The sequence below is a fragment of the Topomyia yanbarensis genome, chromosome 2 (assembly GCF_030247195.1).
Source record: "Topomyia yanbarensis strain Yona2022 chromosome 2, ASM3024719v1, whole genome shotgun sequence".
In the NCBI taxonomy this organism is placed as follows: Eukaryota; Metazoa; Arthropoda; class Insecta; order Diptera; family Culicidae; genus Topomyia; species Topomyia yanbarensis.
Genome location: NC_080671.1, coordinates 64012891 through 64039018, shown reverse-complemented (window position 1 = coordinate 64039018; position 26128 = coordinate 64012891). Strand labels below are relative to the sequence as shown.

Here is a 26128-nt window from a genome sequence, read left to right as displayed (position 1 = left end):
GCCAGATATCTCGAAAGTTCGTCTAGATAAGCTCAGAATTGCGATATTTTATCTAAAGTAAACAGATGACGGTACTGGCGACAAGACTTTCATGACTAACTAACGCGTTTATATGCCCGCTCCCAAAGTTTAGATCGATGGAGTAGTTATCGATTCGAGCTTGGCATGCGTGGATCTACTGAAGGTAGGGATTGGTTTCTTTAATAACCCCTTGCTCCAGTGAGCGAAGATTTTGAGTGACAATCGCACCGAGCGAGACTGCTTTGCATCTTCTTCGACAAGGATCGTCGGCATGGTTCCGCGCGTCATGCATGCAGTATTGCTCTAATAACAAGCAAATGAGTTTTTGTAACAAGTAAACAGCATCTGGTCTTAGACAATTGAGAAGACACAAAGAGTTTCCAACGCTTCCAAGAACACCAAAAATCTCATGTGATGATCAAGCAGAGATTTAACTTATTCAACTTAGTGCAGGATTGGTTGGACCTAGCTTGGGAATCGGCAAATTTGTGATATTGCGGAACTCCTTCCGGCATAGAGGAGACTTCAATTTTCATGGTACGGCATCGGGTTATCTTCTCGATGATAATTGATCTAGCTTACTCTACGGTCTTTGATACAGTTTTAAAAAGGTGGCCTGCTTTACTGCCCATGACAACATTTCCGTTCCCCTTGTTCATATGAAACTGAGAAAACGAGAGGACAAAGTTTGTAAAAATTCTCGCTATTTTTATTGAAATTTGAAGTCATTGTCTTGTTCGTTGTATAGTCGGGACTAACAGGACCGTAGCATAGTCTCCTGGAGTCTTTGGTAGTCTTAGTTATACGCCTTTTTACTGCCTGCTTTTGGCTTTACATTGCAGTTAGACTTTCAAACAGTAATTTTTTGTGTACCTCGGAATGATACTCCTATCCTGACTGATTTCATGACTTTACCTCACTTATTTTATAAAGCAGATTAAGATTTTAGCGCCCCCCTAAGGTTGGCGTTCTTGGCGGTGGCCAACCTGGCCAACCGCACGCTACGGCTCTGACTGTGATATTTCGGGTTGAATTGTAGCTGTTAATCCACACATCATTTGTTCATCGATTTAAAATTGGCATTTGACCCAATCGATCGAGATCTGCTATGGCAGATAATGCACGAGTACGGTTTTCCGGATAAGCTAACACGATTGGTCAAAGCGACGATGAATCGGGTGATGTGCGTTGTTCGATTATCAGGGACACTCTCGAGTTCCTTTGAATCTCGAAGAGGGTTACGGAAAGGTGATGGTCTATCGTGCCTGCTGTTCAACGTTTCGTTAGAAGGTGTAATAAGAAGAGAGCGGGGATAGACACGAATGGCACGATCTTCAGGAAGTCCGTCTATCTTCTTGGCTTCGTCGACGAAATTCACATAATGGCACGGAACTTTGAGGCGATGTCAGAAACGTACATCAGACTGAAAGCTGAAGCCAGCAGGATTGGACTTGCCAACAACGTTTCGAAGACAAAATACATGAGAGGAAGAGGTTCTAGAGACGACAATGTGAACCTCTCATCCCGAGTTCGGATTGACGGTGACGAAATCGAGATGGCCGACGAATTCGTGTATTTGGGCTCACTGGTAACCGCCGACAATGATACCAGCAGAGAAATTCAGAGACGGATCTTGGCGGGAAATCGTGCCTACTTTGGACTCCGGAGGACGCTCCAGTCGAACAAAATTCGCCGCCGCACGAAGTTGATTATCTACAAGACGCTGATTAGACCGGTCGTCCTCTACGGCCACGAGACCTGGACTATGCTCGTTGAGGACCAACGCGCCCTTGGAGTTTTCGAACGAAAGGTGTTGCGAAGAATCACGCATACCGCAAAAATAGCACGTTTGCGGTGGGCTGGACACGTCGTAAAAATGTCGGACAACCACCCGGTGAAGATGGTTCTTGAGGACGACCCTACAGGAACAAGAAGACGGGGCGCACAGGGAGCATGGTTGATCGACCAGATAGAGGACGACCTGCGGACCCTTCGAAGACTGCGAGGCTGGCGACAAGCACCAATGGACCGAGTGGAGTGGAGACGGCTTCTGCATACAGCAAGAGACAACAAGGCTCTAGCCTAAACGGTAAGGTAAGTATGTTGGACCGATACAATGCTCGTTGAAGAGGTCTAATAGGTAGTACCTGTCCAACAAACCACATATCAGTGCGAGAGGTGCTTTTCTTGGGGTATTGTTTGCAGAGTTTGGTTGTTTTGGTTCGGTAACTGGAAACCTGGTTCGAATGGTTGCTGCAGAGACACAAGAGAGATTGTCCAAGGAATACGATACGTTTTTGGTCGATTGCAAGATATCCCACTGAAATGCACCGATTGGAAATTCAAATATAAAAGACCTCGTAGACAGGCTGACCAGCTATCCAACACAATATAGTTCTCGCGCGATTCGCGCTGGTGTCGTCGACAAGGGCCAAAAAGATGAAGCCAAAATCCGCGTCAGAGACAGCATTGTCGACTTCTTACTACGAATGGAGAAATTTCTAATGAGCATCGAGATACTGGACGAGAATCAAATCGAGGTTCGCCGGGAGAAGCTGAAGGCGAAGTGGAAAGAGTTAGAGGAATTTCATTGTCAACGCGGCGGCTGAAAATACGGATCCGAACTGCATTGTGTGCAGCGAACAACATTCGATTGCTAGGTGTCCACTCCAGCGTTCGACAATTTACCTGTGGATAAACGGCTGTAGTTCACCAACTCTAAACGTTTATGCAGCAACTGTATGGGACGTAATCATTTGGCACGAGATTGTCCGTCGAAATACTGGTGCAGAACTTGTTCCTTACTATGCTGCACCCTGGATTTCTTGGTTCTGGTACAACTCCTGTGACGGATTGAGCCAGTTCTGCTGCTCCATCATCTTCTGGCAATGCGTCGAGCTCTGGTGATTTGGTTTCAAGTTCGGTCGCATCCATTTCTAACATGGCGATGGGGTTCGCATGTTTGCTAGCTGACGGTGATCCTGAAGATATAGGACAGGTGGAGACGAACGCATCTCGCCAGAGCTCTGCTGGATTCCGGTTCACAAGCTAGGGAAGTCACGAAGGCAAATTTCTTGCGAGGTTTCTATGGTTGTCAGCTCATGCACAGTGGAGTTTTCAATGTCGATGGTTTTGGGGCAGGTTACGGGCAATCAACCTTCTACGTCACTACCATTAGCACACTGGAAACCTGCTTCGGACATGAAACTAGCTGATCTCGAGTTCATTATTTTGGGGCCGGGTTTTATTACGATTTTTACCTACTCGATGGTGGCCGGCTACAAATTAGAAGATTCGACAACACTATTCCAGTATTTGTCAATACGGTTTTCGGATGGCTAGCTGTAGGCGAGACGGATTTGAATGGTGGGGCATCGAGAATTAGTTGCAACTTGGCGATAACTGAGCCTCTGGACAAATCCATCGAAAGATTTTGAGCCATCGAGGAGCTATCGGAGAAACCACCACGAACACAGGAAGATGTCGATAGTGGACAATATATTCAATGAATGTTTGATTGGCAATCAATGATCTAGACCTGCGAATCGAAGTAAATTGGTGACCATTTCAATAGGTTTTAGCTTCTGAAATTCCAATGTGATATTACTAACCACCCTGCAACTCAGGAACCAAAAATAAGATTCGAAGGAAATTCAATAGCAGTCAATAGGATTACTGTATCTTTCATTTGAAATCAAGTTTGTTAAAATCGGTCAATAATTCGCTGGGGAATAGGTGTGATATTCGCTTAGAAACTTGGCAAGTTCCTCGGTGCCATCATGAACCGTCACATGTGGCCAACGTGGTCAAAGCTATTTCGATTGATTATTAGTGATCTAGACCCACAAATCCAAGTAATGTTTTGCACCCATTTTAATATGTATTACCTTATTTAGACATCATGGTGGTACCAGGTTATATGGGAATTTGTTATGCGATCGCACTCTTCAACCCGTAACTCCGGAACTGGAGGTCGGATTAATTAAAAATTCAATAGCAGCGTTATACCTTTCATTTGAAACTAAGTTTGTAGAAATAAGTTCAGTCATCTCTGAGAAAATTGTGTGACACACACACATGCACATACATACATTTTCCGATCTCGACGAACTGAGTCGAATGGTATATAATACACGGCCCTCCGGGCCTCGGTTTAAAGCTTCTATTTTTAGAGTGATTGCATAGCCTTCCTTTATATGAGAAAGGTAAAAAGCATAGGAAATTGCAGAAATGTAATGCTTTCAATCCCCTCTTTCCTCCCGGTAAAGAAATCGACAAAACAAAAATTTCTAACAACACTCACTACTCTGAAACTCCAGAGCACTTGTATTCATGATCATCACTCGGCACTTTCATATACGGTATCTTTCTTTTTATGTCCCGCAGGGACCAACATTGTCAGAACAATAAAAATTCTTCCACCCCTTCACGGGAGCAGGAGCACACTAGCGAGAGATGGGGTTCTGCTTTTGGGGACTAATCGACCACTTCGAAAACAAAATTCCCGGTTCCAGAAGAACAAGCATACAAACACACCCAAATCACTGCGACAATGACCGACCCCTTGCTGGCAGCGTATTCGCAGTTTTGGACGTTGGACATTAGCATAATAATCGAGCCAACACAGAAAAAGCGGGCATCCGCTGTGAAAGCGAACCATAAAATCGCGGTCCTCTCACACAAGCGAACAAGTGCCAAGAATCGTTACGTTCCCTTTGAACATTTCCCAATTCGACGGCGGCGGAGGGGGTCGCACTTTTGTTTTTCGCTTTTTGTTTGCTTGTCTTCAGATACATTCGGTCCGTCGAGAGCGTTTCACCGTCCTGAGCTTTCCCATTTCTGCGCAATTCAATAAACAACCACCCAATGAAGGCAATCAGTCTAACTTCGTTTCGGAATTGAATCTCCGCTTTAAGTTGGGGGCAGTCAAGGTGCCAGAAATCAGAATTCCCAACCGTCGGATCTATCCTTTCCGAGCTGGAAACGGGAAAAGTGTTCATCGAATGGAGGACATTAATTTTGCACCGTGGGGGGATATTCCACCGAAGGCAGGAGGAAGTAAGTTTCCACAGTTTGGAAGGCAACTGTTGGCAGGTTGTTTTTCACCTGCACTGTGTTGATTGACTCGTGGTTGGTTGCGTGACCGACGCGACGGAGGGAAGGGAATCGTACGTTTCGTACCCTGTCTGCCAATCACGAAATCAATTCAGACAAATGGACAGATTACTAGGGCGTAGAGATTCGGTTGGTAGTAGAATGAAGTGAACCTAACATATTAACGAAGATTAGTGATTGATTGAATTTAAGGTAATGGCAAATAACAAATGATAAATCACGTATTCATTTGAATATTTTTCGTGCGAGGCCTTTGAATTGCTTTTTTCAGGTTCGTAAGGGTCCTGCGAGTAAAATGAGCGCTTTCAACGTGTTCTTTGTATTTTATCATTTAGGGTATTTAATAATACACTAAGGTTTTTTTTTTACACGGTTTTTTTTGCACGGTTTTTTTTTACACGGCTTTTTTACACGGTTTTCGCAATTAGCACGGTTTTTTTTTGCACGGTTTTCGCAATTAACACGGTTTTTCGCAAAAATATTCTAAGTCCTTTTAAAGGCAAAAGACTTAGACGATTTCTCAACAATTTTTTTTGCACGGGTTTCGCAAAAATGTTCTAAGTCCTTTTGGAGGCAAAAAACTTAGACGATTTTTGATCAATTTTTTTTTGCGCGGATTTCGCAATTAACACGGTTTTAGCAAAAATCCTTATGAAGACAAAAGACTTAGACGGTTTTTGACCAAGTTCTTTTTGCACGGATTTTGAAATTTACACGGTTTCTGCTTTTCCATTTTGAATGCAAAGAATTTCGAAGATTTTTGGAAAAGTGGAAGTGATTGCTTTTGGAACAGCATTAACGAGTAGATGCTAAATGTTCATGTCTGAGGCCATTTAGAAAACCAAGATGGCGACTTCCGGTTCAGTGGAATTCTCTGAAACCCCATCAATATGGATATTTTTGGAACGGGATTGATGAGTGGACGTCAGATATCGATATTTAAGGCCATTTTAAAAACCAAGAAGGCGACTTCCGGTTCAGTGGAATTCTCTATAACCCAATCAGCATGCATATTTTCAAAGCGGGCCTAATAGAGCGCATGATAGAGATCAGTGTCAGAGGCCATTTGGAAAACCAAGATGGCGACTTCAGGTTCATTGGAATTCTCTAAAATCGAATCAATATGGGTATTTTTGGAATGGAATTGACGAATAGACGCTAGATATCGATGTCTGGTGCCATATTGAAATTCAAGATGGCGACTTCCGGTTCTGTGGAATTCTCCAAAGCCCAATCAATATGAGTATTTTTGGAACGGGATTGACGAGTAGGTGCCAAATATCAATGTCTGAGACCATTTCGAAAATCAAGATGGCTACTTCGGTTTAGTAAAATTTTCAATTACCACAACAATGTGAGAATTTTTGTAATAGCGTTAATGAATAGATACCGGATGTCAATTCCGGAAGTCATGTTTTCATCTAAGATGGTGACTTCTATTTTAGTGCCAAGACGATGTTTTAAATATAAAGACACGCGGCGAGAAAAACAGTAAATTTGGCTGCACGGTTTTACAAATTATTTGTCTGCTAGTTTTGGCAACCAGGAATATTGTGTAAACAGCGAGTGACTTGTAGTTTTAATGAATGCTTGGCGAATTCCTTTTTTGAAATATTTCCCACAATACTCAATCATGTAACTTGGAAACGCATTGATTTACGTTACTGAGCCTGTCTACATGTTTTTCGTTGCACTAGAAAAAATGTTTCGAGGATGCAGGATGCAGACATGCATTTCTTTTCATTTCAATCTCGATACTCCCCACGCATTACTTCCTAAATCCGCCATATTTGTTTACATTGCTAGTTTGGAACCGTTGTTTTGGGTTCGATTGGAACTTTTGGCTTCAGTCTTCGCGCATCTCTATAAGCATCATCTCTGCTTTAGTGTACATCTCATTCATCTTAAGGGGGCGTCTGGTGTAGTGGGCAAAAAATCGACTTCTTTTTTATCCGCTTAATTGTTAGTATTGAGCCTCTAGAATAGTCTCCCGCAACCTCGGTGACCACGCTGAACTTCTTTTGTTTTAAACAGCCATGCATTCCTCGCGCGTATTTGCTGTGACACAAGCAGATTTCAATCTATCGGCAACAATTTTCTTAAGACTGACAGCGATTAAAATACAGTGTGAACAATACACTTTAAACTACTTCCACCCAAATTTTTAAGAGAAAATACCAAATGGATTGTTTTCCACGTCATTTTTTCCGTGATGCAATTTGATATGGAGTATCCTTTAATAGCGTTTTTCAAATTGGTGAACACGATAACTTAAAAACTAATCAAAGAATTGACTTGATTTTTTTATGAAAATGCACAATATGTGTAGGCTGTCGGTGAACCACAGAAAACAGAATGAAAAAATTGTTCTCTCTATTATTTTGAAGAAAAGTGCACGAATTTTACAGAAAAATATGAGATTTTTCGGTTTACATGAAGCCATTTTCCTAAACTCGAACTTTTTTTGGGTTCATCGAGTAACTACAAGTCTAAGCTTTACAAATTTTACTTAAATTCCTGTGTCAAACAATTTTATTAAGAGTCATCGTGTTAGCCGCGGCGCTCCTCGACGTGGAAATGGTTGGACGTCTACTCTTGGAACGCTCGTATGTGTGGCTCTGCGTGGCTGCCGACCCTATTCTGCGCGGCGTGTGACGTGAGACGACTAATCTCACCTCACTCTACGTGACTTCACCCAATTCTGAAGAGTCACTTCGGGTGACGTGAGACTCCCATTTAACCGCAATGAGGAATCTCACCTCACCCGAGTCGACTCTCAGAATCGGGTGAGAAAAGTCACGTAAAGTGAGGTGAGTTTCGTCGTCTCACGTCACACGCCGCGCAGAATAAGGCCGTGCAAATATTTTTTTCGTACAGAATAAACGTACAAATTTAAAGCTTAACATTACATAAAAGATACATTGTTTCCTTGCCTTCAAAATCGTAAACCAAAATAACTTTCGGTTTGAGCACTTTACACCAGACGCCCCCCTTAATAATACAGCGAAGACCTAATTTTATTATTTCCCCCTGGTTATGTCAGCTTTTTGATTCGACTTTGAGTCTCGCATGAAGATTCGCTCGATGAGCTCTAGCAGACGAACCAACTCAAATTCGAGTAAATCCATTCATGAGCACATTTTTCTTATCTTATAAATGCAAAATATACAAAAATAAATGTATCTTTTTGTTTTACGCTGGATATTTATACTCAGACCTCTGGCAACTGCATATTTGTCAATCCAGTTCCAAAACACTCCATGTTGTGAGTTATACAGAATATCGCTAAGCCGATAGTCTCAATGTTGTATTTCAAAATGGCCTCAGACATTGATCTCTATCATGCGCTCATTAGGCCCGCTCGGAAAATATGCATACTGATTGGGTTATTGAAAATTCTGTTAGACCGGAAGTCGTCATCTTGGTATTCCAAATGGCCTCAGACATCGATATTTGGTGCCTACTCGTTAACACTGTACCGAAAACAACCATATTGTTAAAGTGCGGGACAAAAGATCCGTCGTTTCCACTTTTCCAAAAACCTAAGGAATTGGAAAAAGCAAAAACCGTGCTACTTGCATAATCCGTGCAAAAAAAACCTGTTCAAAAATCGTCTAAGTCTTTTGCCTTCAAAAGGACTTAGAACATTTTTGATAAAACTCCGAAATCATCCCTTTTCCTAAAATCGTCTAAGTCTTTTGCATTGAATGTAACGCGGTTTTTTTGCACGATTTTCGGAATTAACGCGGTTTTTTTGCACGGTTTTCTGAATTAACGCGGTTTTTTTTTACACGGATTTCGCAATTAACGCGGTTTTTTTACACGGATTTCGCAATTAACGCGGTTTTTTTTTTGCACGGTTTTTTTACACGGTACGTATCCCCCGTGTAAAAAAAAACCTTAGTGTTTTTAAACTATTTATATATTTTTCGTTGGATTCCTATTTCGTCAGAAAAACGAGACAGTTTTGTAGCATAACCAAATGATGTCAATAAGATTGACGCTTTCTACAGATAAAAAGAATGTAGCGTGTAAGTTCTTTTACGGCTGTTGGGGCAGGATTTCTGTTTGGGACGGGATTACCTTCTTATTTTGCCGATCTCGTTTTCGGGAAAAGAGAATCATCGGCGGGACGGGAGCACTCAACTTTCTTCCACCTTTAGCAGCCTATTTATTTCAGGAACAGCGGATCATCAACAGTAGGTATCACTGAGTAAGTAACCTTTCTTCTTTCAGGAACAGCGGTCAATGACGGGACGGGAGTAACCAACTTCCTTCGTTTAGCAGCACTTCTTTTCAGGAACAACGGATCATCAACGGGAGCAGCAAACGGGTAAGTAACATTACGGTCTTCCAGCGCGGAGCACAGGCACGGGTAGGTATGCAGTATGGGGCGATAAATATCACTACAAATTTATCTTTAGGGATTTCTGCACTTATTTCGATCCGGTACGATTACTGTCACTTGACTGAATGTCTCAAAATTAGTTTATTACGTACGGGTTTAAAACTAAACTTGCAAGTATCGGTACAAAACGTTGTGATGTTCGTCTAGCGGGTTTATTAAATTTGAACTGTGAAAATGTACTGTGCTGGGATTCTTCTTCCTACTACTATTTATGCACTTATTGTTCGGAAACAGTCAAAATACAACAATTTTAATTTAACGTTGAGAGAGAACTGTTTCCGAAAAATGTAAATAAAGCAGCATAAATCTTACTGCCTAAGGTTTACACACTGCTAGCGATAACGGGGGGATTGAAAATATGCATGGCTGCCATGCTGTCTGAAATTACACCAGGGCAGACACTGCGCTGTCTCTACACTGAACCAAACAACGGCTTCCGGAGTAAAATGATAATTATTATCTCATGCACATACTAAAATATGAAACCAATGACTGAAACCAATGTGTCACTGACACAGTCGATATTGTCGCACAATCATGAAATTCGGCATTCCGGTAGTGTTAAATCTAGTGTATTAGAAAAGTATAGTAAACAGAAAATACTCAAATTGATATTTTGAGGAATTCAAAGTCACGTAACCTATTTTTGCCTTTCTCATATAAAGAAAGGCTATGCAATCACTCCAAAAATCGAATTTCAAACCGAGGCCCGGAGGGCCAAATGTCATATCCCATTCGATTCAGTTCGTCGAGATCGCAAAATGTCTGTGTGTATGTATGTATGTGTGTATGTGTGTATGAATGTGTGTGTCAAATAATGTCACTCAATTTTCTCAGAGATGACTTAACCGATTTGCACAAACTTAGTTTCAAATGAACGCTCCCATAAGACGCTATTGATTTTTTAGTTTATCGGACTTCCGGTTCCGGAGTTATGGGTTGAAGAGTGTGGTCACACAGCATATTCCCATATAAACTGGTAACCCTATGAAGTCCGAATAATGTAATTCATATTCAAATACGTTCAACATTACTTGGATTTGCGGGTCTAGAATACTAATGATCAATTGAAGTAGTTCTGACCACATTGGTCACCTATGACGGATCTTGATGCCCCCTGGGAACTCGCCAAGTTTCCGAGCTAATGTCACACCTATTTCCCAGCAAAATATTAACCGATGTTTACAAACTTGATTTCAAATGATAGATATAATACTCCTATTGACTGCTATTGAATTTCATTCATTTCTGACTTTTGGTTCCGGGGTTACAGGTTGGTAATTGCGGTCACATAGGAATTTCTCTTATAAACCGGTACAATTGTAATACCTCATAGGTTTAAAATCTAATGAAATAAACATTAATTTACTTCGATTCGCAGGCCTAGATCACTAATGGCGAATCAAAAATTATTGGAATGTAGCGTCCACTATCGATAATTCCGGAAGTCCCGGGGTTTCAGGCAAATTCCAGATATAAAGCCACTTCGGTGATGACAACAAAATTTCACTAACCTAGTCTCAAATGGTAGATATAATATGAAGTTCGATTTTGAACCTTCCATCTACCCCTCCACCTCCTACCTCTCAACCCCCAGCCCTCTCTCGCCCCCTCCCTCTCAGAACAACCTCCCACATGTATTCCCTTCATCCACCCCGTATATTGAAATAAGTTAGATGATTCCCGATGCATCCTCCCTCTCCCACTAATTATATCCCTTCCCTTCTCAACAATGAAATTAACATGAAGACAACATTGAACTCACGCTGTCTAAGCTATATAAATATTATATTTTTGTTTGTTTCAAGTGTGTCAGTATCGACATGTTGCTTATCAGGTTCGTGACAGTCGTGCCATTAAATAATAGTTTGGATAAATGAGAAAGGCACAATTGCACCACTAGGTGGATTAAAACAGGTTTTCCCAATTCGTTTCCTGAGGTATATACTAATGAAGTTGTTCAATTTGTATAAAAGTGCTTTCAACAACCATCATAATCCACCTAACGGTGAGATGAGACATTTCTTACACATATCAAATTGGGATCATTCATTAGTTTGCATAATTCGTGCGAAGTAGGCACCCATAGTGGTAAGATGAATACACTTTCGAATTCAGTACGAATGATACCTCCAGTAGAATTAATTAATTAAAGAAAATCAATATAACAAACGAAATCAAAAAAATATTTAAGCAAAAATTGGATAAAAAGTTATCAAATTCATAAAATGTGTAGAATCAATAATATAAATCAAAATAATAGAATAAATAAATTAAATTGATTCAGCTCATTGAATGAAACATTGGGCAATTTCAAGAAGTTTCAAAATTACTAGAATAAATTAAATTGATTCAAACTAACAAATTGGATGAAAAAAATAAAAGGAAGAACTGAAAAGAATCAATAAAAATAATAAAACGAAGAACTGAATAAAATGAATAAACTGGAAAAAAATTAATGAAATTAATAAAATAAAAAAAATTAATAAAACGTTCAAACTGAATAAAATGTATAAAATGTATGGGATAAATAACATGAACCAAATGCATACAATGAGTAAAATAAAAAAAATTAATGAAATGAATAAAACTAATAATATTAATAAAAGGATCATTGAAATGAAATAAAATAAGTGAACAACATTGATACAATGAATAAATCGAACAAAATATATGGAATGAATGAAACAAAAAATGGATGAAATGGATTATATGAAAGGAATGAATAAATTGAATAAAATAGATAAAAAATTAAATCGAGAAAATAATAAAAGCAATAAAATAAATTAAATAAATAAAATAAAATAAATAAATTAAATAAATTAAAAAAAATAAATAAATTAAATAAATAACATAAATAAAATAAATAACATAAATAAAATATATAAAGCATATCGTAGTATAGCACGAACTCTTACCTAAATCGTAGAATTCGCCACAATCTACAATGACGTTGACCCGCTCATTTACACACACCTGGCCAGTAGAGTGGCTCGACATATGACATTTTTCAGTACAGCACTTTTTAAGTACTTTATACGGTTCCAAATTCATGTGCAAAATTCGGGAGCGGTTGGTTACTTCCCGGGTTTGCGTATTGCGTTCAAAGTTTGTATGGAATTTTAAATGGGGAAATCAATTATTTTGCATTTACATCTATAAAGATCGCTATTTCACTCAAAATGAAAAACCAGCTTTATAAAACTATAGTTCAAACCTTGGTTAACAACTTTGTCGAAGACGGTAACTAGCTGCGAGTTTTCAAAAAATAGTTATAACGATTTTAAAATTCATTATTTCTTCCAACACTGTCAGTACACCACCGACACCGAAACTTTAAACTATTGAAACTAACTTAAAATTTCTCAACAACATAAATATTTCGCAGGGAGTCTGGACCCCCAGGACCTCTCTACTGGATCAATCCCTAACTAAGAAAACAAGAGTTCGTTTATATATCGATATACCGTCTAACTTAGGCCCAAGTTGCTGCTAGTTACTGACGACATGCATTCTAAACCCAAAAAGCCAACCTAATAACGAAATATTTCTTTTGCCTTTCCATTGAGAATTATCTTCCAACTTATCATGAATTATAGAACTCACATTTCGTCGAAATTATTTCAACATTTAAGGAAAATAATATTTGCTGAAGTATGCGCTGATTTATATCGCTTTTCGCCCGTATCGCTAACAAGCGAATTTACGCGGCGATCGGTGAAAAGTACAATAAAGAAGAGTTATTCCTCGCGCATACAAAAAGAACTAACTCAACAGTACTGGAATCATCCGATTGTATGATATTTTTGAAACTCAAGATCGACAAGTGTTCCGCTCATTGCCAAAAAACGCAAGTGTAGTTGATTTTGGGTATTGAATGTTTTCTTCCTCTGTTGGCGAAGTATAATAGTTTTTGAGTGGTAAAATAAGCGACCGAAATTAAATGGGAAGTCTGGTGTAGTGAACAATGAAATCGACCCCTTTTTTATCCGCTTAATTTTTGGTATTGAACCTCTAGAATAGTCTCCCGCAATCTCTGTGGCCACGTTAAACTTCTTTTGTTGTAAACAGCCATGCATTCCATATTTGCTATAACACAAGCAGATTTCAATCTATCGGCAACAATTTTCGAAAAACTGACAACGATAAAAATACAGTGTAAATAATACACTCTAAACTACTTCTGTCCAAATTTTCAAGAGAAAATACCTAATCTGTCATTTTCTACAGCGCTTTTTCCGTGATGCAATTTGATGTGGGACACCCTTTAATAGCGTTGTTCTAGAAACCGCGATTTTCAAATTGGCGAACACGATAACTGGAGTAATTCTTCGTCAGTTGATAGTCTCGATTAATATCTGATCGTTAGCTAGTTAGTCTCCGCAGCGTACCCCGTACCCTATGTACCCTCCGTCTTTTTAATCTGTATATTCCAATGTAGTGAATTACCAAGAACAACAAAGCGCGATTTTCAAATTGGCGAACACGATAACTCAAAAACTAATCAACGAAGTGACTTGATTTTTTATGAAGGTGCCCAATATGTGTAGTCTGTTGATGAACCACAGAAAACTGAATAAAAAAATTTCTCACTATTATTTTGCAGAAAAGTGACCGAATTTTACAGTAACGGTTTGCATGAAGCCATTTTCCGAAACTTGAACTTTTTTTTTCTTTTTTTTGTGGTTCATCGACTAACTACAAGTATAAGTTTTACAACACCTATTGAATTTCTCGTATCAGACAATTTTATCGAGAGTTATCGTGATCGCCGCGGCGCTCCTCGACGTGGAAATGGTTGGACGTCTGCGCTTGGAATGCCCGTATGTCTGCGTGACTGAATTTTTTTTTCGTGCGCAATGAATATATAAATAAATCTGAACAATACGTAAAAATCCATTGTTACCTTGCATTTAAAATCGCAAACCAAATAACCTTCGGTTTGAGCACTTTACACCAGACGCCCCCTTAAAAGTCACAAGGACAGAACACACTACGGTCAACCGGCTTTAAATATATATAAACGCAAAAATCAGAAAAAATTTCAAGCGTGAAAATAGAACTGTGATCCTTTAGTATAACAATCACATTAAAAATCCTTATCCGCAATACTTGGGAAGGATGAAGCTCCAGTGTAGAAACCGGTTAAAGATAAAAGATTTGTACGGAAGAGCATCCGTATATCGTGCCATTCTAAAAGTTTCAGCAAGTCGACTAAAAAACTACTTTGTAAGAATCGAATATATTTTTTCCAGTTTTTATGCCGAAGGCTTTTTTATCCAACTCATACAGAGGAGAACCCAGGTCCGTTTTTCATGCTTGAAGTTTGATCCGATTTTCACATCCTAATATATTTGAAACGGGTTTTATGAAAAATGTCTAGTGATTGCGACTTTAATTTTCGGTCACTTAAACATAAGTGTCTACAACATTACAACATAACTGCAACATTTTCAACTACATCACACTGTACTGTCAAAACAACGACTGTTCAGCTATTTATTATGTCCAGTAATTGTAAACCAACATTCTGTATTGACAACGAGGAACAAGAAAACAAAAAAGCATATTCGTGACGGGATCGGGCATAGCGCAGTTGATAATTCGTTTACCTTGTGTGCAGCTCACCTGTGTTCGATGCCCAACCCCGTAAATAAGGTTAGAGATTTTTCAAAGTGATAAACCGAAAAAAGAGGTGAATGACCTTATGGTTAAAACCTCAATAAAACGAAAGAAAAATTATATGACCTGAACAAACAGGCTACATTCCAATCTTTTTCTTCGGGAGAGACAGAACAGGCTTTGCGTTTGTCCGCTAGCCGAAAATAAATGTTCAATGTCGCTATCTCACCAGCAAACCAAAATTTTTGAATTTCCGCTGCCATAAATTTAGGCGCGCACACAAATGGTGTGATAGTTAAGATTTAATGTTTATCTCACAACCATAACGGTCTGTTATGCTACTGATGAGACGAAGTCGAAACACAAATTCCGATATTATTTAAGGAAAATTTGTTTAAATCCACCTAGTGGTGCAGTGGTGGTTCTTTTTCAACTCTCCAAACTATTAATTCATGGCTGGTTTTAGTCATCAATAAAATTGTGGAAATGGCTATTCTAATGGCTCGCCAGCCACGAACTACGTGTCGACGCTGGAGCACTTAAAAAAATTCACTTTATTAGTTTAAGTAACTAGTTCTATTTTGTCTTCGTGCTAACTTACCAATTTAGTCAATGTGGGTTTGATTGGGCATTAGTGCATTAGTTTTGCATCTTTTAGATAACATGCTGATTCCAATTTATATGGGAGTTGCATGCGTGACCGCACTGTTTAACAGACTATGAGAAAGTTGTACCATTCATTTGAGACTAACTTTGATAAAATCGGTTAGGCTATCTCCGATGTGGGTCCACTGATGTACAAATGTTGGTCACATACATATATCGGGGCCTCGGTTGAAAACCCGATTTTCAGAACGATTGCATATCCTTTCTACAGCAGAAAGGCAAAACATCGATATTTTACATCATCGTTATTTTACAGTTATTTTTCAGGTTTAAAGCATATCACAAAAATATTCACACCGCGAAATTAATTCTTCCCTGAGTTAATTGGGTCTGCTTGAAATTACAGCCGAAGGGCTCATACTATTGTTTCCATACCTCAACAAATAGGTTACACCACGAATGTTTTATGGAAACAGAATGAAAATTACGTCGAAATGCGACGTGCCGAGACAAAAGATTGTTGCAATAATTAAGGCTGCAATAAATAATGTGTTCAATATTAATACTACGTTCACATGAAAAGCTGTAACGGTAACTGTGCTTTTTGGTGGCAGTGTAATTCCGGTTTGAAAGCAAGAGATGATTGTTCGCAAAACTTTAACAGATCTTTAATTCATTAAAGTGTGCATGAAGACATGCTAGTAAAATTTTCCCGATGAGTTCTAGCTGTCCCCTAGAGAAAGATTTATAATGCCTCGTAAAATTTCCAACTGTAGTGAGATGGACAACTTGTCATAAACGATTTGTAGCCTATGTCTAGAATAAATCTTTTAGCAAACATCAATTAGGTAGGAAATGCTTGCCTAAAGAAACGACCTCATTTTCCTTCTTTGTTATATAGGAACAACTCGTACCACGAATGGAAATCTATTCCGGCTTCCGCCGTGACCTATTGTTCTTCGTGGAGTAGATATCACTGCCTGCTTGTGGAAAGAGAGGAATCTATTTTTCCCAGTCATGGCAGGGCAGATTTCATTGCCCTTTTTTCATGGACCCACAGATTGGGGACCGGAGATTACACGAATAATTTAAAACATGATTAAGTATGAAAAATGGGATTGCTTCGGAGCCCGTTCCTACTTATGTAGGAGGACATATTCCAAATGAAGGAGCATCACATAGTCCTACGTGTTTGCAGACAGACACAGAATGTGCTGAATGAAGCGTTTTTATCGTCCCTGCCTGGTTACAGGAACTACTGTGTGATAGGTAGCATCATGATGGTGATCCGGAGCGGGGGGCTCTACAATCAAATCACAGCTGTTTGTTAACTAAAGATGGTTTAAACTGTACATACAACATAATGAGTTCAAATCAAAATAATGACAAAACACTTAACCGATGGAAACATAAATAAGCATAGAAATTGGCTTCTCGTTTGCCTGCAGCCCGGTAACTGTCCGGGTGCCCCTGTCAAAATTAATAACAATAAAATACGGTAAGGTTCAGGTCCCTTTCAGGTCGGGTTATTTTGTTACTGCAAAACTTTCATATCTCGGATAGAAACTAGTTTGTCATGATCATTGTTCTGCTGACCCGTAGCCGTAACCCTTGATGGGCAACTGAGTATGCAGTTTGCACGTATAGCTATTCTGTCCCAAAAATCAAATCTAAGAAGGATCTATGCAAAACCCTTGCTTTACCACACACACCGACGCTGACCTGCTCCGGTTGTGCCACACTTCTTCCACCAAGCATTAAGTAAAGCTGGGTCCGAAACGAGAGTCACGAATGAGTTGACACGTAGAATTAACGTCGGTCGGGTGCTGTGTTGTTCAGTGACATTGTGGGCATTTTATCCTGAATACATTGAGTCTACATTACACTGTACACAATACCATTTACCAGTTTTAGATTTATGGCGTTCAGAAAACATTTAATTGATGTTTTGTTTGTTTCCCTACATAACGGAAGAGTACTTCTACCGACTAAAAGGTTTCACACTTTCGAAAATTGATTTGGAACAAACTGTCTCACCAACGACAATATTTGTGGAAGGGGACACATAACTATACAATCCTCATCAGCAAAACCATCGTCTGCGGATAAGGCGGTAGAACCTCGCACCTATAAAAGCGTGTTATGGTTTCGGTCGTAAAGTCATAACTAGATAAGATATTGTTCTGTCCCGGTGAAGAGTCCTTGTGTGTCCTTCTTACGTGAGTGTTGGAAGCGGAGCTATGGGGGGACACGGTCAAACTCATGTTGAAGGCATCAGCTATCGGAGCCAGCTTGGAGCCAACAGATGGGTGGTTTGGGTGAAGAAAATGGGTTCCCACTTCTTGCTTCTGGTGTGTAAAAGAGAGTAACAGTGAAAAGCTAACAGTCCTTTCGAGCTATTATAATTCATAAATCTGGTCTCGGGTAGAAGCAGTATTGGCTGGCTATTATCGCATAAATGTGGTAATAAGTGTTTTCGCACACTTACCGGACTTCGAAGTTCAGAGGAGATGATGATTTTGATACGGCTTTTCGAAGGTCTACCATTGTTCTGCGAGTAGTCCTTTGCTGTGTCAAGATACCATGAGTGCCCCACTCGACTAATGGCTGTTTGTCGCCAGTTTCGATGAACAAACGCTTTTCACGCTGCACGGTGGTTCAGGATAAAAATTTTGCAAGAATTTTAAATGTTTACTAAAACTAGTTTTACCTTATCACGCCTTTGAGAAAGTTTAAGTAGATTGTGAGCCCCCTCGTTTTGTTTTAATAACAGTTAGGGTGGGTTTACTTTTTACCTTTTATTTTAATTTTACCTTTTTAATAATTTTAGATGGTGTCATACTCCAGCCAAGTTGTAGAATAACTAATTTTCAAAAAAAATTGCTGTAGTGTACTGTATATATAAGTTCCATTTATCAAGTTTTTCATTTTACAAGAAATTTGAAATCGAGGTTTTAGGGTTTTCATTGTAAAATGGTTATGTTCATATAACTTTTGCGGAATTGATTTGATTAATTATTTGATTTATTAAGGCGTAACTATAAATTGTGAATTTCAGTTTACAATTAATTTTCTTGTATTTTTATAGTTCTGCGCTTTTCATAAAGCCTATTAGATGTGCTCTTATCGCGAGGTCGTTGCTTAGAATGGATTCGATTTGATATGTTTTATTTGATCGATTATAATTAGGACATCTGATAATACTAGTACACAAGAAAAATTAAACTTAGAGAAAAAATTTGAATTGAAAGTGGTTCACATTTTAAAGTCTATACTGGCATTGCTTTATCATTATCTTTGGAATGTAGAAAACGACCAGATGGGTCTTTAGTGGATTCACGGCTTTCACGGTCTAGAAATAAGAACGGCTGTTGTATACTGCCCGACGTTTCGGCCACTGGTTATGGCCTTTCTTTGACGAAGAACGATAAGATATTTCCCTTGAAAAAGGCCAAAACCAGTGGCCGAAACGTCGGGCAGTATACAACAGCCGTTCTTATTTCTAGACCGTGAAAGCCGAAAATCTACTTTATCATTATCCCTATGAACCATATTTATGAATCAACAGTAAAGCAGTTCGGAATCGCGCATTGATTCGTATTCCACATGATCAAACCAACAAAAAGCATCAGACAACAACCAAGCAGAATGATACTAGTGGCAGAAAACGCATCACAGCAAAGTCAGGATAACATTGAACCCTTTTAACCGTTGCACAAATATTTCAGCTCAAGTTTCAATTTATTTTGAACAAAAACAAGGAAGCATAAAAAGTTTGGAAGGGACCGAGTCGTAGCGAAAAACAGAACGCGATGGCCAACAAATCACTATCTGGCAAGCGTTTTGCGGATGTGGACAAATGATTTGATTTTTATCACATTTGGGACCGTCAACGAACAAATCTACAAAAGTAAACCCCTCTAAATTCTACTCTACCACTATGGCTTAAACTTTACTATAGCTTAAACTATTACCGAACCAATTTGCTTTTGGTCTAAAAGAGGTGATTTTTTTTGACATTCTAGAACTTCGCCTTATCATACTCAATTCTTTTTGTCAATAATAATAATATTTTTTTTCCTGATAAAAAGAAACCTTGAGATCCTGAAATAAAATGATTTAAATTTTACAATGTAGTTTATATAGATTAAATTTGAAACCTCAATTTACGGTCTCTCGTTTGACGCCATAGAATGTGGGCCACTTTCGTTACGGAGGATGGCTTGAAGTAAACAACAGGTCTGTTAGGTAAACACTGTAGTTAAGCGCCGTAAGATATTAACCTTAGAATGTTGCACTGGGGTACAAATGTACCCCACGCCTTCTTGGAGACGTATGACAACGAGAATTCGGCATTTACCGACCTGGGACCACAACCATAATTCAATTTAGAATTCCTAGTAAGAGTAGGAAAAGGTGGTATTGCCAGTTTGCTTATAGCCTTCGTGGAAGCAGGTGTTAAAGTTTGCGTGGGGTACATTTGTACCCCACCCGATCAGAAACACATAACAGAAATATTTCTGAACTGTATCTCGCTTTGTTACTTGTTATAGATTTCTGTTATTTTAACTACTAACGAGACCTAATTTATAACACAATATCTTATACAAATTGTGTTTTGTTATAATCTTGTTATTTCATTCTGATCGGGCAGGGTACGGTTGCCGTTAGTGTTTCGGCAGGTTTCGTGCTGTCAGTGGAAGTGGGATTCGTGACAATACCAGTCTAAATACTGGTTGTTTTACTACAATTAGTATTATATAATCGTTTTTAATCATTTGTTTAATTGATTTAACTTAATTTTGAAGTGGAACAAGAAATCGTTCTGATTTTTGCTGATTTTTTTTGTTTTATTGTTTATTTTTTTATAGTTTTTCAAAGCAATGGCTCGCAAGTATTATTTGCGCACAATAACTTCTGTAACAGTAACGTTGCGTGTTACCAATGTATTACTGGTTAGAAATATTTTTTCATCTCAATTTGCACTCCATTTCGTGGTATTTTCCAAAACCCGATTTTTAAACTTTCGTCCGCGTCCCTTATCATTTATTTTATAAGGTGATCTTTGAAAATGAACTACCTTGGTTATGCAACTAATTTTTGCGATCTTATTTTATTGTCAATAATTAAGTAGTCTTCATTTTTATATACATATATATATATATATATATATATATATATATATATATATATATATATATATATATATATATATATATATATATATATATATATATATATATATATATATATATATATATATATATATATATATATATATATATATATATATATATATATATATATATATGAACATATTCTGTCGCATGTAATTTTAAATGTTCTTTGATTTGATGGCAGTGTAAGGGAACACGTATCCGCCGGTCATTGTTAACCATATTTCTTGAGCGTTTTTTCAAAACGTCATATCTGCAATGAGTTACTCTCTTTGTTTACTTTCTCTTTTTACGGCGTCACTATAACACTTTTCACTTATTTTACAGTACAGATCGAAAGACAGTGGTTTTAATTAGCATATTATGCAAAGAGTTGAGGGATAAATGTTAAAATGACCGAATTATTAACAGAAGAGAAAGTAAACAAAGAGAGTAACTCATTGCAGCTATGACGTTTTGAAAAAACGGTCAAGTTTTCTTCATGAGTATAAAAATATTCTAGCTTGATTATTGACGTAAAAGGTGACAGGTTAGTTTCTTTTCGTTCTTATTGTTTTCAATCTTGTTCTAATAATTAGTGTAAAAATTAGCGTCTTCGATGATATATTCGACATAAAAAGCTGGTCGTTTCAGGTATTTCGGTAGTACTTATTTTATACCGTCTTTAAGCTCTAGCGGCCGTTAGTTCAGTGAGCCATTTACGCGAACTCCGGAAGAGTAACAACGCGCGCGAATAATACTCGGTATCTTATTCTATTGTTCGCGGAGAAAGAAAACAATATACAATTGTCAATTTTTGTTATATAAATAGAAAATTTTATCTACGATGAATAGCGCTTGCATTGCGAAGTCTTCAATTACATAGGTATTACCGCATCTATTTTGACAGATCAATTGAAACGCTAAGACTTTTCATAATATTGAACTCTTTTTTAAATATCGTGTTTCACCGGAATAAAAAAAACAAGGAATAATAAAATTGTTCACATACCGTCTGATTCTATTAAACATAATCAACACTCCCGACTGTTGGCAATCCGGAGCTGAACTTGCTTTTTTGCAAACCGGGCATTTCCAAATTAGTTCAACAAACGATAAACCAATCAAATTTTCGGTAGCCGGCTGCCCAGAGCAATAAACACATGATAACACTTATGAGAGTTGCATAGATCGTACTACTTATCAAGGTGAATCCAGGTTTGTGTAACTCTTTACCCCATCCTACTAACAAAAACTCCTTCCGGTGGCAAACGTGGAGATGCAGAGCTATACACGGTCTCCATAACAACGTTTGCTACACTAACATTCCTTTCCTTCCCCGATCACTGTAAGGACGTGACCGGCGCCGTTATTAACATTTGAACGTATAGAATTCTCGAAACGTGCACATTGAGGATGGATAGCTACTCCCAGGCCCCATTCGTTGATTCTCTGTGCAATTTTGCTTGTTCTGGTCAATCACGGAGTAGCAACTACGAATTGTACGGTCATCATGCTCATGCTCATGCTCATGACTTTTAAAATATGTCTCTTAGTAGAATTCTTAGGTTGAAACACGATTCTTCGCTGCCGTATTCTGCTTTATCATTTTAAGCGCTATTATCTTTACCTTAGCGTGTCTGAAATTTCGCTATTTTGGAAATTCTGCGCATAATAGAGTCACTTGCTAATAAATTTTCAGATCAACTCAGACTTTCTTGCGTGTAAAATGCCACCTGGCGGAGGAATCTATAACTATGTATTTGCTTCATTTATTTTGATGGTTTGTTGGTCTATTTGGCTCAAATTTCGAAGTCTTAGAGTGGCATGAAGAACCATGCTAATATGTTCAATGATGGGGGTCCCTTTGTTCAATAGCGCCCAGGGGTCTCGAGTGGTCTTGGGACGGTTCAGGAGGTGCCTTTTCCAAAACATATAAGTATCGATCATATGGAAAATTTTAGTGTTGCAAACGACCCAAGTTAAAAAAGTGAATTTTAGCCATTTTTTGAAATTTTTAATTTTTTTTACAGCGAAACATTTTTTTTCGAACCATTCCAGAACCAGAATCTAAGTTGACAGATAATATGTTTACGTTAATTTTAAGCCTAATATCACTAAAATGATGATGAAAAATGTTGATGCTATGGCGCATGGAGCAATGGTGCATTAAGCTCCAAATCGGCAAATTACGGTGGGAAAGTCATGAACCTGAAACTGTAACCCAGATGCTGAGGAAACCTCATTGTCTCATCATGGATGACAAGACTTATGTCAAGGCGGACTTCCGGCAGCATCTGTTGCTATCGTTCTTCACCGCCCAACACAAGTTTGATGTTCCAGAGGAACCAGTAAGGAACTTTCAAAATGCGCTAAAAATGCACGATTTGGCAAGCGATCTGCACATGTGGCAAATAGAGTGCGCCGTTCGTGACTACCGGGTCTATAAACGGTGATACTTCTCTCAAAGAGTATCTAAAGAAGCATTTGCCCCATCTGTTGAAGCATATCGAGAGCCCTACGATCTTCTGGCCGGATCTAGCTTCGTACCACTATTCATATATTGTTCTGGAGTGGTACGAAGCCAACGGGGTCAGTTTCGTATCAAAGAGCATGAACCACCCCCAACGCAGCGGCACTAAGGCCCATTGAAAAATACTGAGCAATTATGAAGCAGGCACTACGGAAGCATCTAAAGGAGGTCAATTCTGAGAAAGACACGAAGAAAAAGTGGGTTTGCTTACAGAAGAAGCTGTAGGCAGATGTTGTACACATCCTAATGAATGGAGTTAAGCGTAAGGTGCGAGCGTACGGTTATGGTATTGAAGTTGAAGAAGACAAATATTCCAAAAGCTTACTAATGGATTATATTTTGTTGTCTGAGAGTTTGAAAAGGATCGCTCCACTAGAAAATTTTCTACATCATTTTTTCCGTGATAAAATTTGATGTGGGGCACCCTTTATTAGCACTGATCTGTTCTGTCTGATCTGTCTTGTTTGTAATAAATGAGCCACAATATTGTGTTTAATGATGTTTGTGAGAAACGAATAAATAGCAGACGGTAAAATAAAACCTGCCGTGTGCTGCTATAACAACCAGCATAGGCACGTGAATGTGGTGACAATCCTTTGATAGCTGTGTTGAAGAAACGTATCAACAACACGCTTCAAAAGACAGATTATTGAAGCTTAGCTTAGATTAGCTTAGTTGACCGCCCGTGAGTTTTCCGTGACTGATCAAAGCCTGTTGAAATTGCATATTGAACCAATTGTATGATACTTGGGAGTAGTTCATCATATTCAACGTGCAACCTAAAGAGACTAAGATTATAGAATGATCAATAACGTAGATGGCCACGCCCATACAGGTCAATTTTGGAATTGGAAGGAATGTTAGTTCAACACTTGTGACTATTATGACTGAGGAGTTCTCTGCATCACCCACAAGTGTCACAGGATAGGATTGTTGTTAGTAGGTAGGGGGATGAATCAGGATATATCTTGGTAGATATTGTGATTTAGCTAAGTAGCCACGCGCTTTGTCTTTTCATTTTAGATCAAAGTTTCAGGTGTGCGACCTCTAGTAGAAATATGAATCCATTCAAATAGGCATTTTAAAAATTATTTTTCCGTGGGGCTTGATTAAATTATATAATAGAGATCTATTCATCTATAGACAATATGATCTTAGCAATATGTACGAAGTCGCTCGCGATCAATTTCCGAGAATTCGAAACGAACAATTTGAACTCCGAACAGCCGGTCATCGGGAGTAATGCTTCTTATTAACACTTCAATAATCATTTTCAAAGTTTGCAGTACAAAGAAAGCGTACAAATGTATAAAAGATATCCCAAATGAATGTTAAAAAAATCACTGCGAAATGTTAGTGACAAGTTAGTATCTCCACTCTCCCTATCAGACACATTCTCATAATTGGGTTAAATACCAATTGCAAATAACATGTTTATTATGCGTAGCAAATATAATAAACACTACGACAGGGGATCCCTAGGTGATCCAGAAGAAGAATGGTTGGGAGAACAGCAATACTAGCAAATACCGACTACCATATGAGCGGCGCAAATTCGAACGAGTGACATAGAGTACTGCACTGGATGATTTTGAAGAAAGAACCAGGAGTGCGATTTTATGAAGTTTTAGCTTCCGATGGCCCTACATTTTCTGACAAAGTGAAGTTCTGGAATGTTGAGATTTTTATCACTGTTTAGGAAAGCAAAAGTTTCATAAAGCTAGTGTCAGGCCTTCATGAGACCTCAAGAGGAGGTATTCATAAATGTAGATTTGTCAGCAGACGGTTCCAGATTTAATAAAAAACACCTTATTTAACACATCTACAGATCGCTTGCAACATAAAAAACTTTTTGTGCAATTCGACAGCTCCATCTTAGGCCAATTCAATAAATTTCCTACATGAAAGTTTCCTTTTATAAAAACACGGTTTTTAAACCAAGCTTTGAAAGTTAAACCTTGGCGTGGAAGTGCCGGTATACAGAATATATTATGTTACTTAGTGTAGAATTAGGTTTCGTCCTTCACGGCTAATATACAACCGCCAGAAGAAACTTAAAACGTTGGTACACAATCGGGAATGGCGAATCAGAAAAGGTGAGTATATGTCAGTGATTCATTAAATACAGAATGGAAAGGGGGTAATATGGAAAACCTTAAGCTTCGCCCAGGTTAAGTCTTCGGTACGGAGCAATACCTCGACCTAGGAACTCCTAGCATGTTGTTAGTCGCCTCTTACGACATGAGGTTCTATTCTTGGCTGAAATAGTGCAAAAAGATTTCAGCCCGCCGGACACCACATGGCTTGCTTCGAAAGACAGATTATTGAAGTATGTTAACTGCCGATATAAGAATATTTGTCCCATATTCTATGGGATTCCCATAGTATATACATGGCACAATTATGCGTAGTACGGCAGTAAAGTCCATAGAACTTATAAAATCGAACGCAAAGAACAATTTTTTTCAAAAATTTTCGATATTTTTTCGAAAGAATCTAGTCTAGTCTAGTCTACAAATACACAGCCAACACATGTAGGGATCCTGGAAAATTGCAGACACAATTTTTCTTGTCATTATTAACATTTGTGGCACATATGGAATGACACAAGCATTAAAGCGGCCAGTCCAACTGTGCAGCGTACAAAATGAAGATGATTCAAAATGA

At 38.5% G+C, this 26128-nt stretch overlaps 1 protein-coding gene across 1 annotated transcript in view; it reads right to left on the bottom strand.

The window, feature by feature from the left end:
- The window catches only part of LOC131679510 (uncharacterized), a 100897-nt gene that overhangs the window by 62374 nt on the left and 12395 nt on the right, over positions 1–26128 (bottom strand). The window contains exon 2 of the mRNA XM_058960247.1: positions 2827–3002. Within this exon, the coding sequence (XP_058816230.1) occupies positions 2827–3002 (176 nt within the window). The remainder of the gene's footprint in view (positions 1–2826; positions 3003–26128) is intronic.